Below are 20,280 nucleotides of genomic sequence, written 5' to 3' on the forward strand. Positions count from 1 at the left end.
TCTCAGACCCTCACAGTGGAAAGAGCATGTGTGTGTGTGTGTGTGTGTGTGTGTAATATACACTTATACACTTCCATTATATTTATCTATATTATTTATTATCTATCTGTCTATCTTCTATCATCTCTAATATGCTGAAAACCATGATACCGTCTGTTTCAATCCAACAACAAAATATTCATCCTAATTTTGTCCCTTTTCATATTTCTAATTCTCTTCTCCAGTAACAAAAAACTTGGCTTCAATTATCCTTAATGTATTTATGTATTTAATCAGTACCCCTGTATGTTACCAATCTTCCATGCTCTCTGCCACTCCGTTCACTGTGAGGACGCCCTCTTCTCCATGCTCATGCTCTGACTATTCATTTTGGGTTTCTCTCCCTGGGTGCTTACCCTCTTCCTTCTACTCTGACTCGCTTTACCTTACCATTATTTCATGTCTATGTTCTCTCATCCTATTTGGGCTCTGAATCTACATACTCATCTCCTGGGTGGAAGAATAATACTTTCTTTGTTTGTTTGTTTGAGACAGAGTCTCACTCAGTCTGTCACCCAGGCTGGTGTGCAGTGGCATGATCTCTGCTCACTGCAACTACCACCTCCCAGGTTCAAGTGATTCTCCTGCCTCAGCCTCCCGAGTAGCTGGGATTACAGACATGCACCACGTGCCTGGCTAATTTTTGTATTTTCAATAGGGCTGGGGGTTTTACCATGTTGGCCAAGCTGGTCTCAAATTCCTGACCTCAAGTGATCTGCCCGCCTCAGCCTCCCAAAATGCTGGGATTACAGGCATGAGAATACTTTCTTATACTAGACTGATCGTATAGAATCTTATCGGGGAGACCACTCAGTCCTCAGAATCTCTGTCCCCCTGGAAAATTATAGAACTATAAAAATAAATTTTTAAAATACCTGTTATTCAAGTGGCCACTGCTATAGGAAGAGAAAGTACATAAAGAATGGATGCCAGTCATGGAGTAATGGGTGATGACATCAGTATGCCTCTAATCCTATTGGAGACTATTATTCTAAGCGAAGTAACTCAGGAATGGAAACCCAAACATCGTATGTTCTCACTCATAAGTGGGAGCTAAGCTATGAGGATGCAAAGGCGTAAGAATGACATAGTGGACTTTGGGGACTCAGGGGGAAAGGGTGGGAAGGGGATGTGGGATAGAAGACTACAAATTGGGTGCAGTTTATACTGCTCGGGTGTGGGTGCACCAAAATCTCACGGATCACCACCAAAGAACTTACTCATGTAACCAAACACTGCCTGTTCTCCAATAACCTATGGAAATAAAAAGTTAAAAAAAAAATGAAATTTTAAAAAGATGTCTTTAATCCTTTTAAGATGATTTTGTGAAGTCCTTAAAAATCAAAACCAAAAAAACATACTCTTAAGCAAGTCAAACTTAATTAACTTCTATTTTAAAGTAAATATATGCCACACAGCACTTGTAGAAGTTTGACAGAGATGTGAAATCAAGCAATGAAATGGATAGCAATGCAGTAGTCTCCCCTTATCTGTGGGGGACATGTTCCAAGATGTACAGTGGATACCTGAAACTGCACATAGTACCAAATCCTATATATACTATGTTTTTTCCTATATATACACACCTATGAAAATTTTTAATTTATAAATTAGACACTGTAAGAAATGAATAATACTACTAATAAAGTAGAATAATTATAACAATATCCTATAATAAAAGTTATGTGAATGTGATCTCTCTCTCTTTTAAAATACTTTATTTTATTATACTTACCCTTCTTTCCTTGGGTAACTGAAGCCATGGCAGGAGGGAAAACCATGGATGGAGTGAACTACTGTAATGATTTAGTGTTCAGCTTCTGTAAGTTTATAGTAATAAATTTATTAAAATTAAAAATAAATTTATAATTTTAGTAATAAAATTAATAACTGGGATACAGTAATGTTTTAGTTAATGGAACTTCCTGATTTAGTTAGAGTTAGAAAATTCTTTTATTTTGAACATTTATTTAAAAAGATGTTTGCATATACTTACTTTTATAAGTGGAACATAGGATTTCTTTCTTTGATATTTGAGACTCATGTAATTAATTACTCAAGATAGTGTTCATGATCTGTGTACAGCCTTGTAGGAGGAGCTACTCATTAGTATGTCTAGTTGTGAGACATTTCACTGCTTTGAAAATCAGTATTCTCATCTGTAAAGTGAGAGTGTATGACAACATGGTCTCAAAGATCACTTCAGTATAAAAATTCCTAGTCTTCAATTTAGGGAATCCCTGAGCCATAGCGCAGAGGGTATGTGTGCCTATGTATGTATTTTTTATAATAAAAATCTCTGGTAGCAGCTTGTTTACTTAATTCTTTACCTCCCTCTCCTGTTAATCAGAATTTTATTTTGAGTAGTTTGTAGGCTTTGGCTTGCTTTTTTATCTTTTATTTCTATCTTTAGTTTCTTCTAGAATTTATCTTCTGTATAGAGTTTTACTTCATTATGAAACTTTTATTTATGCAAAGTAAATGGTCAATTGATGTCTGAAACTCTTTGAAGTAATTCATTCAGGATTCAGCTAGATTTCATTGCTGCTTTGTGGGGCACAAAGCTTCTAAATGAGGTCTAGGCTGCTTACTCTTTATTACAATTCTTTTATTCTCTTTTGCCTATTTAAATTTACCATTTTATAGCCAAATATTTGAAAGATAATGTGTAAATATTCTGTACATTTCTCTCTGTAGTAACATTCAATCTCTTGGCACATAAATGAATTACTGCTCTTGACGTAAAACTCAGTTTTCTGCCTGTTATGGGCTAGTAGGCATATAATTGCTTTCTGTAGACCTTTCTGCCCACTGCTTTACGTATCTGGGAGCGCCTAATCATTTAAAGTTATCTAGTTTCATTCCAAACTCAAAATCATTTGAGCCTTAAAAATGACTCATTGGAATAGTTGTAATGACACGTTCCGTAAATTTTAAGTGAGTCGTATACTTTTAAACGAAATATCCACAGTATATGGAAAGTTTGGCCAGGTTGGTTCAGGTTTTTGAGGCTCTTTATGTAGCCATTAGAACATTTATGATTCATTCTAACAAATATCAATGTTAATTTTTAGCTCAGGTTGTCACTGTTATTTTTTAAAGTATAGGGTTTACTTTTTAAAAAAAATATACTTTAAGTTCTGGGATACATGTGCAGAATGTGCAGGTTTGTTACACAGGTGTACACGTGCCGTGGTTGGTTTGCTGCACCCATCAACCTGTCATCTACATTGGGTAGTTCTCCTAATGCTATCCCTCCCCTAGTTCCCCACTCCCCGACAGGCCCCAGTGTGTGGTTTTCCCCTCCCTGTGTCCATGTGTTCTCATTGTTCAGCTCCCACTTATGAGTGAGAACATGTGGTGTTTGGTTTTCTGTTCCTGTGTTAGTTTGCTGAGAATGATGATTTCCAGCTTCATCCATGTCCCTGCAAAGGACATGAACTCATCGTTTTTTATGGCTGCATGGTATTCCATGGAGTATATGTGCCACATTTTCTTTATCCAGTCTATCATTGATGGGCATTTGGGTTGGTTCCAAGTCTTTGCTGTTGTGAACAGTGTTGAAATAAACATATGTGTGCATGTGTCTTTATGGAGAATGATTTATAATCTTTTGGCTGTATACCCAGTAATGGGATTGTTGGGTCAAATGGTATTTCTGGTTCTAGATCTTTGAGGAATCACCACACTGTCTTCCACAATGGTTGAACTAATTTACACTCCCACCAACAATGTAAAAGCATTCCTATTTCTCCACATCCTCTCCAGCATCTGTTGTTTCCTGACTTTTTAATGATCGCCATTTTAACTGGTGTGAGATGGTATCTCATTGTGGTTTTGATTTACATTTCTCTAATGACCACTGATGACGAGCTTTTTTTCACGTTTGTTGGTCACATAAATGTCTTATTTTGAGAAGTGTCTGTTCATATTACTTTTTAATGCCTACTTGTTACATGTAATTCTTTTTTTTCAGCGTGTATCTATACATAGTTTAAAGAGCAAAATAACTTTACAGGTCTTGTTACAAAATCACCAGTACCTATGAAAAATTAGCCAGGCTTGGTGGCGGGTGCCTGTAATTTTGGCTATTCCGGTGGCTGAGGCACGAGAATGGGTTGAACCTGGGAGGCAGAGGTTGCAGTGAGCCGAGAACGCACCACTGCACTCCAGCCTGGGTGACAGAGCGAGACTCTATCTCAAAAAACAAAACAAAACTAACCCTGAGAAACCAAGATCACCAGTACCCATCCCGACTTTCGGGCTTGTTTTTATCTCACATAACAGCTGCTTTAGTTATTTTAGTTGGCTCTTTTTGTATTTACCTCCATGTATCTTCATAGTGTTCTTATACTGTGTGTTGCTTGATTTTTTTTTTTTTTACTTTTAGATATTATATATTGACTTCCCACTTTAGAAGGTGAATTTAGTTCCTTTTCTTTTTCCCTCTACCCCCAACACATATGCTCACTTCCTGTCACTCCATCAACTCTATACAGTTTACCATAACTTGGATTAGATTAATATTTAGTGTTTACATTCCAGCGTTTATGTGAATACCATCATAGTTGAATCATATAAAGTATCATGATTACTTTTCTTTTCTTGCACAAAAGTTTGTTTTTCCCTGGAGTTAATTGTATTGGTTTTCTTGATTACTTAGTATTTCATGTACTTGGTATTATTTCTTCCCTAATTATGTAAACTTCTTTTCAATATGTTAGAATGTATTAGTTATTTTATCAGTTTCACTTGCTTAAAGAAATAACTGTCATAGTTTCTAATCTTCTCTCATCTGTACAGATTGTTGTGAAAGCATCCTGTTCAGTTATCGTTTTGAGATTTTCTTCCTCCATTGACTTGGGAATTCCTTTCAACTCCCTCATAGATTGTAACCCTGTTTCTTGAATTCTATGTCTTTCTTTTTCTGATTTTACTCCCTAAATTTTGGGGGGCATATCCTCCAGTAGCTTCTTGAGAAAGGTTTCATGGGATGAAAACAGTTTGAAGAGTTTGCATGTCCAAACATATTTTTATTGTACCATCATAATTTATGCTTTCACTGGATATAAAATTTGGACTTGGAAATAATTTTTGCTGAGTATTTTGAAAACATCGGTTAGATTCTCATCTAGCTTCTGATGTGACTATTGAGAAATGTGTTGTAAATATATTTTATTTTACTTCTTTTAAATATAAAATTTTTACATTTGTGGGTATATGATAGATGTATATATTTATGGGGTACATTAAGATGTTTTGATATAAGCATGCAATTGATAATAATCACATCATGGAAAATGGAGTATCCATCCCTTCAGGCATTTATCCTTTGTGTTACAAACAATCCAACTGAACTACATTAGTTATTTTTAAAAGTATATTATTTACATAATAATAATAATTATTATTATTATTTTGAGATGGAGTCTGTCTCTGTTGCCCAGGCTGGAGTGCAGTGGCGCAATCTCAGCTCACTGCAACCTCCGCCTCCCAGGTTCAAGTGATTCTCCTGCCTCAGCCTCCCAAGTAGCTGGGATTACAGGTGCCCGCCACCACGCCCAACTAATTTTTCTATTTTTAGTAGAGAAGGGTTTCACCATGTTGGCCAGGCTGGTCTCAAACTCCTGACCTCAAGTGATCCACCCACCTTGGCCTCCCAAAGTGCTGGGATTTCAGGCTTGAGCTACGGCGCCCAGCTTAAAATTTATAATTAAATTATTGTTGACCATAGTCGCTCTGTAGTGCTATCAAGCACTTGGTCTCATTCATTCTTTCTTTTTCTTTTCTTTTCTTTTCTTTTCTTTTTTTTTTTTAGGGACGGAGTCTCACTCTGTCGTCCAGGCTGGAGTGCAGTGGCATGATCTCGGCTTACTGCAACCTCCACCTCCTGGGTTCAAGAGATTCTCCTGCCTCAGCCTCCTGAGTAGCCCGGATTATAGGGACCTGCCACCATGCCTGGCTAATTTTTGTATTTTTAGTAGAGACGGGGTTTCTCCATGTTGGCCAGGCTGGTCTTGAACTCCTGACCTCAAGTGATCCACCTGTCTTGGTCTCTCAAAGTGCTGGGATTACAGGTGTGAGCCACCGTGCCTGGCCTATTCTTTATTTTAGATTCAAGTATATAGTAGGTCTGATGTGCTCAGACATGCATATTGAACTTCTGCTATCTGAACGTACTGTAATTCAAAGGGAAACTTTTTTGAAGCAAGACAGGTCTTTACACATTACTTATTAATGATCTCTGCTTCACTGCAACCTCTGCCTTCTGGGCTCAAGCGATCTACTTCTGTACTCTCAGCTAAAACTTCCAAAGTAGCTGGGTACATGCAGGCATGATGCCATCATGCTCTGGCTAATTTTTTGTATCTTTGGTAGAGAAGGAGTTTTGCCATGTTGCCCAGGCTGGTCTCAAACTCCTGAGCTCAGGCTATCCACTTGCCTCGGTCTCTCAATGTGCTGGGAATTATGTAAAACATGGCATTAATGCCACCACACCTGACCATGCTGATTCTCTTCTTAATATAAGTGCTTACTCCTCTCTCTCCATTCCTCCTTTATTTCTCTGTCAGGAGTACAGAAAATTTTGTTGTTGCTTTGATACTTATTGTTGTCTGGTAACACCAGAGTATAAGGTGGAGGTGTGATTGGGAGTAGTATTGGCTAAAATCATTAGTCTTAGATGAATTTTGGCAGTTGTCTCAATATCGAGTCAAGTAAGTACATTCATTTCCCAACCTCACTCCTCGTCAATAGCTGAGTACTATGTCTTTGAAGATTCTGGAGTGCTCTAGTGCGTTTAATCTGGAAATATCAAGAAAATTATACAAAAATATAGGAACTCTGCAAGAACCCTGTCTTTCACTGAAAACCTAGGCCCAGCACAGATTCTGACACACAGTAGATACTCAATAATTGTTACTTAAATGAATATATGTGAAAAATGTATTTTTGTGGAGATGTTCACTATACAGGTTGCGAGTGCTTTGAATATCAGGAAGATTATGTAGATAGGCTGGGCACGGTGGCTCATGCCTGTAATCCCAGCACTTTGGGAGGCCAAGGTGGGCAGATCACTTGAGGTCGGGAGTTCAAGACCAGCCTGGCCAACATGGCGAAACCTCGTCTCTACTAAAAATACAAAAATTAGGCAGGTGTGGTGGCACAGGCCTGTAATCCCAGCTACTCGGGAGGCTGAGGCAGGAGAATTCAAGTCTTGATCATCTCGGGAGATGCAGGTTTGCAGTAGGAGCCAAGATCGCACCACTGCACTCCAGCCTGAGCAACAGAGAGATCTCTCTGTCTCAAGTAACGTAAACAAAAAACTAGATCATGGAGATACAGGAATATTATCCAATCAGATGTCACTAAATGTTTACCCTTTCTGAGTGCATTGGCAGTTTAGACCTTCTAGTTATTTGGAGATACTCCTATGATTATTTTAACTATAGTCTGCCTTTTGTGAATATGATGTTTGTCATTTAACAAAATAAATACAAATCTGGGCACTGAGATTTTAATACTCACAGGCATATCTATCACTAGCAAAATGTTGATGCAAATAACTTATGTAAGAGACTTTTTGGAGCCCAAAGATTGATCAAACTCTATGTAAAGAACTCTTCCTAATAGAACAGGCTAGAGTTCTATTCCAGGATTTGACAGTATTTGGGAGTAGAATACTCACAAAGCTTATGGCATCAATGTATCAAAAGACCAGTATGCCAAGAAGGCAGGAATAGGGAGGTCCAAAAAAAAAAAAAAAAGAAAGAAAGAAAGAAAGGATGCTGGTGCCCTGGATGGCTTCTGGAAGCTTAAGACTAGAGGTGAGCTTGGAGTTTATGCCAAGAATGAGGGTGAGTTAAGAGTCATAAAAATAAATGTTCTCCAGGAACAGTAGGCTGAGGCCTGACATGGTTATTTGCACATACGCCATTGGTTGTTGACTTCTTATCTGTTATCATTTTCTAAAGAATCTCATGGAAAGAAAATATGATGATGAGATATTCACATTATAAGCTAGAATATCTTAATGGCTATATTTGAATACAATCTGACCCACAGTGATATTTTCATAAAAATCTTAAATAAATAACAAATTTATATAGCACCAGTATGAGTCTTTTGTGTTCATATCACTAGAATAATATTTAAGAAAAAAAGAAAAATTTTAATTTTAGCCCTAGTAATTACATATGATTTTAATCTTTCTGCTTCATTTTTTCTTCCACATCTTTTGGGAATATAAAAATAACCTGGTGAAATATTCACAAATGTCTTTAAAGGAATTATCATATTTTAATGTTTAAAAAGAGGCAAAAATAATTATCAATATTATTAACTGTAGGAATTGTAGCACAGTGAATGGTTTTTCTAGTAGTAGACCAACTGTCAGTCAGAATTTGTTGTCATCTAAGGCATTAGTGTTAAATTGTTAAATATTGTGATACTTTATTTAGAATTGTTGTGGGGTTTAAATATGGTAATGGATGTATTATAGAGTATTCAGTAACATGCCTGGAAAATAGAAACTGCTTAACAAACGGAAACTGCTGCTGCTATCTTTAGGTGATGTTTACTATTTATTAGAGATGGACTCTCTTGTGGCCATTCCACTGGTTTATTCTAAAATTTATCACGGTCAGAGCAAGCATGGATTACTTACTAAGTTCCCAGATAAAATGTCGTGAAGACAAACATCTACATCTTTCAGTCTCAGGAACAATTTAAATTTTTTTTTTTTTTTTTTTTTTTTTGTAGAGATGGGGCCTTGCTATATCACCCACGGTAGTCTCAAACTCTGGCCTAAAGTTATCCTCCCACGTTAGCTTCCCAAACTGCTGGACTTACAGGTGTGAGCCACTGCGCCTGACCCTTTGGAATAATTTCTTCATGCTTTATATCCACGTGTTAAAAAAACTGTTGGCAGCAGTTGCTGATGCAAGCAGAGATGAATAGCTGCTAATTAAGCACCCTTTTCTGTAAACTTTATACCAGAAGGAGGTCATGGAAAATGAGTACACATTCTACAGGCTTAACTCTTTTGAGAACAGTGAATATCTTAGACTAGAGGTTATATATAATTTGGAAGTACCCATTCAGTCTAAAAGTAAAAACTTCATTTTTCACAAATGATAATATATAAAAATGCTGTAGTATATTAGAATTTTGTTGAAATTGAAGCCTAGAACAATACTAAATGTAAAGAGTGATAGTGGGTATTTTTTAAAACGCTCATTTATTTCCCTTGATTTTTGTTAACATCTCAGTACAGGACCTTTCTGCGTTTTTATCACCCTCCTGCCTTTTCTTTTGTTAAGAAAAGTTCATAAATAGCTGCTGCTCTCCTTGCTTTCTGCCACACTCTTTTGATCGTGTTCCCTTAGAGATACCACAGTTAAGAGAAAGCTGCTATAATTATGAATAAAATTGAAATTCCTTCAGCTTACTTTACTGTGAATTGTCAACGTATTTGCCTCAATGTATTAAATGACAAATTCTCTTAGACCTTTATAAAATATAATATTTCAGATTTTTGAAATCCAAATGCAAGGTTTGGAAATAATATGTTTAAGAGTTTGTTGTTGTTGTTGTTGTTTGTTTAATAAAATACCATTTTTCCTCCTTCTCCTCCTCTTTTGTAAGTCTTGCAGTATTGAGCTCCTATGTCTGCTCCTGGCAGAAGGCAGGGTTAAGTAGATGAGAAGAGACTGTTGATACAGAAATTTCCCTCACAATCTAGACAACTTGTTAGTGGTCTCCATTGTTCTGGTGGAATTTAAATTGTGTTTAGCTCTTAAAGTCCTGTCTAATGATTAGGACATATATTATGCTGAACTTGGCTTTTCAGAAAAGGTATACAGAAATTTCACTGTAACAAATTAGTATTCTACAAAGAAGAATTGCATATTAATACAAATAAGTTCAACTCAAAAGGCTTTGGGGTTACATTTATTGACCACAAAGACTTTGCAGATTTTTTCCCCTGGGACAAAAATGCTCTACTTTCCTAACCTTAGTCATATTCCTAATTCTGGGTGATTTTTTATTTATCTCTAGTAGCTTTATTTCTGTCATTTAACTGTATTCCTTGGCACTGCTGACCTATAGCAATATCAGACATTTCTGCGGCTGATAAACACTTGAGAAGTTTACTGTTTTCCTTTTGCTGTAAGAAGACCTCCTACTACTTTCTTTTCCCCTCAAGCTTCATTGAGATATAATTGACAAATTAAAATGTATGTATTTAATAGTGTACACTGTGATGTTTATATATATATATGTACACTGTGAAATGATTACTACGATAGAGTTAATTATTATATCCATCACCTCACATAGTTACCATTTTTTCCTCACATGCCTTTATAACAGAATTTTATTAGTAATCTTCAAACATACATTGTTCAGATTTCACTGATTGTCTCATAAAATCTTATACAATTGATTTGTCAAGGCCTATGTACTGTGACTGATTAAGGTGTCTCTTATGTCTACTTTAATCCGTAGGTTTTTTCCTTTTTTTTCCTTGCAATGTATTTGTTAAAGAAGTCAGGTAGTTTCCTGCATTTTGAATTTTGCTGTTTGTGTCCCTGTTCTTTAACATGTTTATTTTTTCTGTGTTCTCTGTATTTCCTATAAATTAATAATTAAGATTCTAAAGGCTCTTATCAGTTTTTTGGCAGAAGTTTTTCACAGGTGGTATGGTGTATGTCCATCAGGGGTCTTGTATATTAGTTGTTTTGCCTTTTGTGATATTAGCAGCCATCAGTGATCATTGCCTGGATTCTTTATTTCATCAGTATTTTTAAAATAATAGTATTCTAATTGTGTCATTTTACTTTTCCTTTACGAGCTGGAATACTTCTCTAGAGTACAACTTCCCTTAGCAACTGTTAGATTACTCTGAGGTCCAGTTGTCTGAGTTGCCTTTTTTTGTGTGTGTGTGTGGTGAGAATATTTAATATCTACTCTCAGCAAATTTCAAGTATTCAATGCAGTATTATGAACTATAGTTACCAAGCTATACATTAGATCTCCTTGTAAGAAAGAAAGAGATAAGAAAGAAAGAAAGATAAGAAAGAAAGAAAGAAAGATAAGAAAGAAAGAAAGAAAGAAAGAAAGAAAGAAAGAAAGAAAGAAAAGAAAGAAAAGAAAGAAAAAGAAAAGAGAGAGTGTTAATGGAGACAATGCCCCAAAGAAATCAGCAATTTTCAAATGGATAACTCCTTTTAAGACGGAATGACATTCCTGTAATAGCTGTTTCCTGGAAGGCAGTGTCATGTGGAACCCCTTAGCCTCAGCATCCAGAGCTCCAGGAAGGGAACATTTCCAGTCAGATAGAATTATATATATACTATTTCTTTGGAAACTTCAGCCATCAAGATTCAGCCATCAACATTCCACCATCATGACTTCTGTTTCAACACAGTGGCTCTTAGTCCTCATTTTACTGCTTTTGTTGCTGCCTGTTGTCGAAGCAGTAGAAGCCAGAGATGCAATTCCTGTCTTGTTAGGTGTGGTTCTCAGCATTACAGGCATTTGTGCCTGCTTGGGGTTATGTGCACAAAAGAGAAATGGACAGATATGACTTTGAAGGGCATCCCAAATCAAACTTTGCCCTGAAAACCTTTGTACTAGTGAAGCTAAACTTGACCTTTGGTGTTTAAAAGTTTCCAAGAAACAGTAAATAGGGGAGTTCCACATTCTTAGTTGTGTTCCATAAAATGAGAACAAATTGCTATGTATAAGAAAAAATGTTTTCCTTATAATAAATAATGCACTGAAAAATGCAGCCTATAATTTGTATTTGCTGGTTAGAAAGGGGATTCAAGAAGTAAGGTGGCCGACATTTACACAAGTAATATTTTATAGTTTTAGAATTATCTAAGCTGGGCATGGTGGCATGCACCTGTAGTCCCAGCTACCTGAAAGGCTGAGGTGGGAGGATCACTTGAACCCAGGACGTCGAGGCTGCGGTGAGTCATGGTCACACCACTGCAGTACAGCCTTGGTGACAGAGTAAGATCCTGTCTCCAAAAAAAAAAAAAAAAAAAAATTCACATGAAATAGGAAGAAGGAAGTTCTTGCCCAGAATCCTAAGAAATCACCACTATCCAGTTACAGTCACTGCCTCCGGAATCATTGAGGAGTCCTTTCTCCATATTTTCATTAGACTTTTGTTATTGACCAAGTTAATATTCTATTTAGATGTCAAATAGCCAAACATAGATGCTTTTATCTCTGGAGAAAAAACATTTAGAAAAATGCATTCATTTATCTCACATTGAAGTGGAGAAAAGAGTTAATGTAAAAAAATCCCTTATTTTTATATTTATCGTTTTAAACTTTTATTTTAGGTTTGGGGTACATGTGAAGGTTTGTTACATAGGTAAACTCATGTCATGGGAGTTTACTGTACAGATTATTTCTTCACCAATGTATTAAGCCCAGTACCCAATAGTTATATTTTTTACTCCTCTTCCTGCTCCCACCCTCCACCCTCAAGTAGACCCCAGTATCTATTGTTCTCTTCTTTGTGTTCATGAGTTCACATCATTTTAGCTCCCACTTACAAGTGAGAACATGTGGTACTTGGTTTGCTTTAAAAAATCACTTTATATTGACATTGAAATGGAGAAAATATTTAATGTTAAAAAACTTTATATTAATTAATTAACATTCCCATGGTGAGAAGTACTATATTAAATATAAACTCATTATGTTGCTTAAAAAAAAGGGACGAAATGATGTTGAAGATGAAACCTGCAGCAGCAGGCTGTACACAACAATTTGTGAGGAAAAAATTAATCGTTCGTGCCCTAATTGAAGAGGAGTGATGATTAATAGTACAAATAATAGCCAACACCATAGACATCTCAATTTGTTCTGCTTATACAAATCTGACTGAAAAACTGAAGTGGAGCAAACTCAATGGGTGCCAAAACCATTGTGCCCAGATCAGTGGCAGATAAGAGCAGAGCTTTCATTGGAAATTTTAAACAAGTGGGATCAAAATCCTGAAGCATTTCTTCAAAGAATTGTAACACGAGACAAACATGGCTTTACCAGTATGATCCCAAAGAGAACTTACAACAAAAGCAATGGCTACCAAGAAGTGGAAGTGGTCTAGTCAAAGCAAAAGCAGCTCTGTCAAGAGTAAAGATCATAGCAACAGTTTTTTGGGATGCTCAAGGCATTTTGCTTGATTTTTCTGGAGGGCCAAAGAATGATAATGTCTGCTTATTACGAGAGTGTTTTCAGAAAGCCAAAATTTTAGGAGGAAAACGCCTGAAAGGCTTCACCAGTGTCCTTCTCCACCACAACAATGTTCCTGCTCATATCTCTCATCAAACAAAAGTAATCTTGTGAATTTCAATGGGAAATTATTAGGCATCCACCTTACAGACATGATTTGGCTCCTTCTGATTTCTTTTTGTTTCCTAATCTTAAAAAAATCTATAAAAGGCACCCATTTTTCCTCAGTTAATGTGAAATGTGAAAAAGATTGCATCAACATGGCTAAATTCCTCAGTTCTTTATGGATGAACTAAATGGCTAGTATCACAAAGGTATCTTAAACTTGATGGAGCTTATGTTGATAAATAAAATTTATATTTTAATCTTTTAATTCAATTTTTCCAAAAGTTTTTTGAAGTCTCATAATATTCTGCAATTCCACAGATTCCACGGGTTGTCTCTTCACTCTGTTAATTGTTTCCTTTGCAGTTGTACATGGTATTTAGTTAGATGTAATTCGATTTGTCTATTTTTGCTTTTGTTGTCTGTACTTTGGGGGTCATATCTAAAAAATCATTTCCCATACAATATCAAGAAGCTTTCCCCCTGTTTTCTTCTAGTAATTTTGCAGTTTCTGGTCTTATATTTAAGTCTGTAATCCGTTTTGAATTGATTTTTTGCATATGATGGGAGATAAGGTTCCAATTTTATTCTTCTGTATGTGAATATCCAACACCATTTATTGGAAAAACTCTCTTTTCCCCATTGTATGTTCTTGGCAACTTTGTTGATCATCAGTTGCCCGTAAATATGTGGATTTTGTTCTAGATATTCTATTCTGTTCCATTGGTCTATATGTCTTTTTAAAATGTCCATACTGTGCTGTTTTGATGACTATTAGGTGTCTAGCGTATTTCAAAATCAGAAAATATGATGGCTCCAACTTTGTTCTTTTTGCTCAAGATTGCTTTGGCTATTTAGGTCTTTTGTGATTCCATATAAATTTGAGTATTATTTTTTCTACTTCTGTGAAAATGCCATTGCCATGTTGATAGGGATAGGACTGAATCTGTAGAGTGCTTTAGGTAGTATGGACATTTAAAAATATTAAGTCTTCCAATCTATGAACACACGATATCTGTCCCTTTATTTGTGTTTTCTTCAATTTCTTCAGCGTTTTATAGTTTTCAATGTACAAGTCTTTCACCTCCTTGGTTAAATTTATTCAGAAGTATTTTATTTATTTTTGACACTATTATAAATGGGATTGTTTTCTTAATTTTTGTATATAGTTCATTGCTTGCGTATAAAAACTGATTTTTATGTTGATTTTGTTTTGTAACTTTATTGAATTTATTAGTTCTAACAGTTTTTTGGTAGCATTTTAGGGTTTTCTAATACAAGATTATGTCATCTGCAAACAATTTTACTTCTTCCTTTCAAATTTGAATGCCTTTTTCCCCCCCTCATCTTGCCTAATTGCTCTGGCTAAGACTTCTAGTACAATGTTGAATAGAAGTGGTGAGAGTGGGCATCTTTGCTTTGCGTTTTTCCTATGTTAGAGGAAATGTTTTAACCTTTTTACCATATAGTATGATGTTAGCTGAGGACTTGTTGCATGATTTTTATTATGTTGAGGTACATTCCTTCTATTCCTAATTGGTTGAAATTTTTTTTTATCTTGAAAGGATGAATTTTGTAAAAAAAATTTTTCTGTGTCTATCAAAATGTCCATATGATTTTTATCCTCTATTCTGTTAAAGTGGTGTATCACATGTATTGATTTTTATATGCTGAACCACCCCCACCCTTGTATCTCAGGAATAAATCCTAGTTGATCATGGTATATGATGATTTTAATGTGCTGTGTAATTTGGTTTGCTAGTATTTTGTTAAGGAATTTTTCATCTGTGTTCATCAGGGGTAATTTTTTTGTAGTGTCTTTGTCTGGCTTTGATATCAGGGTAATGCTGACCTCATAGAATGAGTGTGGATAGGTTCTTTCCTCTTCATTTTTAGAGAAGAGTTTGAGAAGGATTGGCATTAATTTTTTCTTAAATATTTGGTAGAATTCACCAGTGAAGTCATTTGGCCCTGTGTTTTCCGTGGTTGTGAGATTTTTGATTACTGATTCAATCTCCTTATCACTATTTTATGTTTCTGTGTTTGTTAACTTAAGGCCTCCAGCTATATCCACGTTGCTGCATAGGACATGATTTCATTCTTTTTTTATGGCTACATAGTATTTCATGGTGTATATGTACCATATTTTCTTTATGCATTCCGCCACTGATGGGCACCGAGGTTGGTTCCATGTCTTTACTATTGTGAATAGTGCTGCAATGAACATACAGATGCATGTGTCATTTTGATACAATGATTTGTTTTCTTTTGGCTATATCCCCAGTAATGAAATTGTGGGATCAAATAGTAGTTCTGTTTTAAGTTCTTTGAGAAATCTCCAAACTGCTTTCCACAGTGGCTGAACTAATTTACATCCCCACCAACAGTGTAAAAGAATTCCCTTTTCTCTGCAGCTCAGCCAACACCTGTTATTCTTTGACTTTTTGATAAAAGCCACTTTGACTGGTGTGAGATGGTATCTCATTGTGGTTTTGATTTGCATTTCTCTGATGATTAGTGATGTTGAGCATTTTTTCACGTTTGTTGACGACTTGTATGTCTTCTCTTGAGAATTGTCTGTTCAAGTCTTTTTAACCCCTACGTTTTAATGGGGTTATATTTTGCTTGTTGAATTATTTAAATTCCTTAAAGATTCTGGGTATTAGACCTTTGTTGGATGCATAGCTTGCAAGTATTTTCTCCCATTCTGTAGGTTGTCTGTTTACTTACTTTGTTGATAGTTTCTTTTGCTGTGCAGCAGTTTGTCAATTTTTGGTTTCGTTGCAATTGCTTTTGCTGAGGACGTAGTCATAAATTATTTTCCAAGGCTGATGCCACGAGGTAGTCTTCTTTGGCTTAAATCTGCCTGGTGTTCTATAATCTGTTGCTTGAATATTGATATCTCTCTAGGTTTGGGAAGTTCTCTGTTATTATTCCTTTGAATAAACTATCTACCACTATACCTTTCTCTACCTCCTCTTATATTTGCCCTTTATGAGGCTATTTTCTAGATCTTGTAGGAGTGCTTCATTCTTTTTTCTTTTGTCTCCCCTGACTTGTATTTTCAATAGCCTGTCTTCAAGGTCACTACTTATTTCATCTACTTGTTCAGTTGTGCTATTAAGATACTCTGATATCAGTATATCAGTTGCATTTTTCTATTCCAGAATTTCTGCTGGATTCTTTGTAATTATTTCAATCACTTTGTTAGATATATCTGAGAGGAGTCTGAATTCCTTCTCTGTGTTATCTTGAATTTTTTTGAGTTTCCTCAAAACGGCTAATTTGAATTCTCTGCCTGAAAGGTCACATATCTCTGTCACTGTGGGATTGTTCCCTGGTGCCTTACTTAGTTCATTTGGGAAGAGCGTGTTTTCCTGGATGATCTTGAGGCTTGTGGATGTTTGTTGGTGTCTGGGCAGTGAAGAGTTAGGTATTTACTGTAGTCTTCGTAGTCTGGGCTTATTTTTACCCATCATTATTGGGAAAGCTTTTTAATATTCAAAGGCATTTGCATGTTGTGTGCTAAGTTTTTGGTCACAGCAGCCGTATCTGCCTTAGGAGGCACCTCAAGCCCAGTAACACTGTGACTCTTGCAGAGTTTTAGAGGTCTCATCTTGGTGGTGTTGGATGGGGCCCAGAAAAATTCTCTGGATTACCAAGCAGAGACTCTTTGTTCTCTTCCCTTGCTTTCTCTCTAGCAAATGGAGTCTGTCTTTCTGTATTGAGCTGTCTGGAGCTAGGGGAGGAGTGATACAAGCACCCCTGTGGCCACTACCCCTGGGACTGTGCTGTGTCTGACCTGAAGCCAGTGTAGCACTGGGTCTCACCCAAGGCCTGCTGTAATCTGCTACCTGGATACCACCTATGTTTGCTTAATGAACGAGGGCTCTACAATAGCAGGTGAGGTGATGAAGCTTGCCAGGCTTGCGTCCTTCAATTCAGGGAAGCAAGTTCCCCCTGGCTCCTGGCAGGTGCAGAGATGTTGGCCAGGAACAAGGGCCTGGAGTCAGAATCCTTAGGAAGCTACCTGGTGCTCCTTTTTACTGTGGTTGAGCTGGTACCCAAGCCACAAGACAAAGTTTTTTCCTACTCTTCCCTCCTCTTTCCACAAGCAGAGGAGTATCTTCCTATGGCCACCACTGTCACAGGCCCATGGGGAGTACTGCCAGGCTCCACTGATGTTCACTGAAGGCCTAAGGGCTCTTCAGTCAGTTTACAGCGAATGGTGCTGGGTCTGGGACTCATCTTGCAAGGCAGTGCACTTCTCTCTGGTCCAGGATGGGTCCAGAAATGCCATCCTAGAGTCAAGGTCTGGAATTGGGGACCCAAGAGACTGCTTGGTGCTCTACCCTACTGTGGCTCACCTGGTACCTAAGCTGCAAGATAAAGTCCCCTTTCATCTCCCCTTTTCTTTTGTCAAGCAGAAGGAGACTCTCCACATAGCCACCATAGCTGGGAATGTGTTGGTTCACACCTGAAGCCAGCATGTTTCAGATTCTCACCAAAGCCCACCTATGGTATGCACTACCTATCACTGCTGATTATTCAAAATCTGTTGGCTTTCTAGCCAATGGGTGATGAATCCTTTCAGGATCTGGTCTTTCCTTTCAAGGCAGCAGATTCCCTTCTGGCCCTGGGTGTGTCTAAAAATGTCATCCAGTAGCTAGGGCCTGGAATGGGTGTCTCATGACTCTTCCTGGTGTCCTATCCTACCATGGCTGAGCTGTTATCCAAATTGCAAGACCAAGCCCTCTTTACTCTTCCCTTTCCTCTCCTCCAGCAGAAGGAAGGGGGTCTCTTGGAGCTGCAAGCTGTGCTGCCTGGGCTTGGGGGAGGGGCAGGGTAGGCACTCCCTTGGCCACCCAGACTGGTGTCTCACATGCCCCCTAAGTTTATTGGCTCCAAACCCACAAGGACTTGCCTTGTGGCCTAGACTGCCTTTCAGGTTTGCTCTTGCTTCTCTAGTTATTTTAATTGTGATGTTAGGGTGTCAATTTTAGATCTCTCCTGCTTCCTCTTGTGGGCATTTAGTGCTATAAATTTCCCTCTACACACTGCTTTAAATGTGTCCCAGAGATTCTGGTACATTGTGTCTTTGTTCTCATTGGTTTCAAAGAACATCTTTATTTCTGCCTTCATTTCGTTATGTACCCAGTAGTCATTCAGGAGCAGGTTGTTCAGTTTTCATGTAGTTGTGTGTTTTGAGTGAGTTTCTTAATCCTGAGTTCTAATTTGGTTGCACTGTGTTCTGAGAGACTGTTGTGATTTCTTTTTTTTTGCTTTTGCTGAGGAGTGTTTTACTTCCAATTATGTGGTCAATTTTAGAATAAGTGTGATGTGGTGCTGAGAAGAATGTATATTCTGTTGATTTGGGGTGGAGAGCTCTGTAGACGTCTATTAGGTCCGATTGGTCCAGAGCTGAGTTCAAGTCCTAGATATCCTTGTTAACCTTCTGTGTCATTGATCTGTCTAATATTGACGGTGGGGTGTTAAAGTCTCCCATTATTATTGTGTGGGAGTCTAAGTCTCTTTGTAGGTCTCTAAGGACTTGCTTTATGAATCTGGGTGCTCCTGTATTGGTTGCATATATATTTAGGATAATTAGCTCTTCTTGTTGAATTGATCCCCTTACCATTATGTAATGGCCTTGTCTCTTTTTATCTTTATTGGTTTAAAGTGTGTTTTATCAGAGACTAGGATTGCAAACACTGCTTTTTTGCTTTCCATTTGCTTGGTAGATCTTCCTCTATTTTTAAATTTTGAGCCTACATGTGTCTCTGCACGCAAGATGGGTCTCCTGAATACAGCACACTGATGGGTCTTGACTCTTTATCCAATTTGCCAGTCTGTGTCTTTTAATTGGGGTATTTAGCCCATTTACATTTAAGGTTAATATTGTTATGTGTGAATTTGATCTTGTCATTATGATGTTAGCTGGTTATTTTGCCCGTTAATTGATGTAGTTTCTTCCTAGCATTGATGGTCTTTACAATTTGGCAGGTTTTTGCAGTGGCTGGTACCAGTCGTTCCTTTCCATGTTTAGTGCTTCCTTTAGGAGCTCTTGTAAGGCAGGCCTGGTGGTGACAAAATGTCTCAGCATTTGCTTGTCTGTAAAGGATTTTATTTCTCCTTCACTTATGAAGCTTAGTTTGGCTGGATATGAAATTCTGGGTTGAAAATTCTTTTCTTAAGAATGTTGAATATTGGCTGCCACTCTCTTCTGGCTTATAGGGTTTCTGCTGAGAGATCTGCTGTTAGTCTGATGGGCTTCCCTTTGTGGGGGAGCCAGGCACGGGAGGGAATTTCCTGGTCTGCCAGTTGTGAAGACTGTGGGAAAGGCACAGTATTTGGGCAGCAGTGTACCGTTCCTCCAGGTACAGACTGTCACAGCTTCCCTTGGCTAGGAAAGGGAATTCCTCACACCCTTTGTGCTTCCCTGGTGAGGCAATGCCCCATCCTGCTTTGGTTCTCCCTCTGTGGGCTGCACCCACTATCCAACCAATCCCAGTGAGATGAGCCAGGTACCTCAGTTGGAAGTGCAGAAATCACCCATCTTCTGCATCAGTCAACCTGGGAGCTGCAGAGCAGAGCTCTTCCTATTCAGCCATCTTGGAATGGAAAACCTGTTATTCATTATTTTATAAATGTTTTTCTTGTCTTGTCTTTTGTGTGTGTGTGTGTGTGTGTGTGTGTGTGTGTGAGATGGAGTCTTGCTCTGTCTCCCAGGCTGGAGTGCAGTGGAATGATCTCAGCTCACTGCAACCTTTGCCTCCCAGGTTCAAGTGATGCTCCTGCCTCAGCCTCCCAAGTAGCTGGGATTATAGGCATGTGTCACCACGCCTGGCTAGTTTTTGTATTTTTAGTAGAGACAGGCTT

General features: G+C 37.6%; 2 protein-coding genes across 2 annotated transcripts in view; both read left to right on the forward strand.

The window, feature by feature from the left end:
- The window catches only part of TEX11 (testis expressed 11), a 329,846-nt gene that overhangs the window by 90,986 nt on the left and 218,580 nt on the right, over nucleotides 1-20,280 (forward strand). The gene's annotated exons all lie outside the window — the stretch shown is intronic.
- Nucleotides 8,765-11,992, forward strand: LOC110742141 (small integral membrane protein 30-like). Its single transcript, XM_021932755.2, has one exon. The coding sequence runs from the start codon at nucleotides 11,321-11,323 to the stop codon at nucleotides 11,627-11,629; it is 309 nt and encodes a 102-aa protein (XP_021788447.1). The 5' UTR covers nucleotides 8,765-11,320; the 3' UTR covers nucleotides 11,630-11,992.

This window comes from Papio anubis, chromosome X, assembly GCF_008728515.1.
Source record: "Papio anubis isolate 15944 chromosome X, Panubis1.0, whole genome shotgun sequence".
NCBI lineage: Eukaryota > Metazoa > Chordata > Mammalia > Primates > Cercopithecidae > Papio > Papio anubis.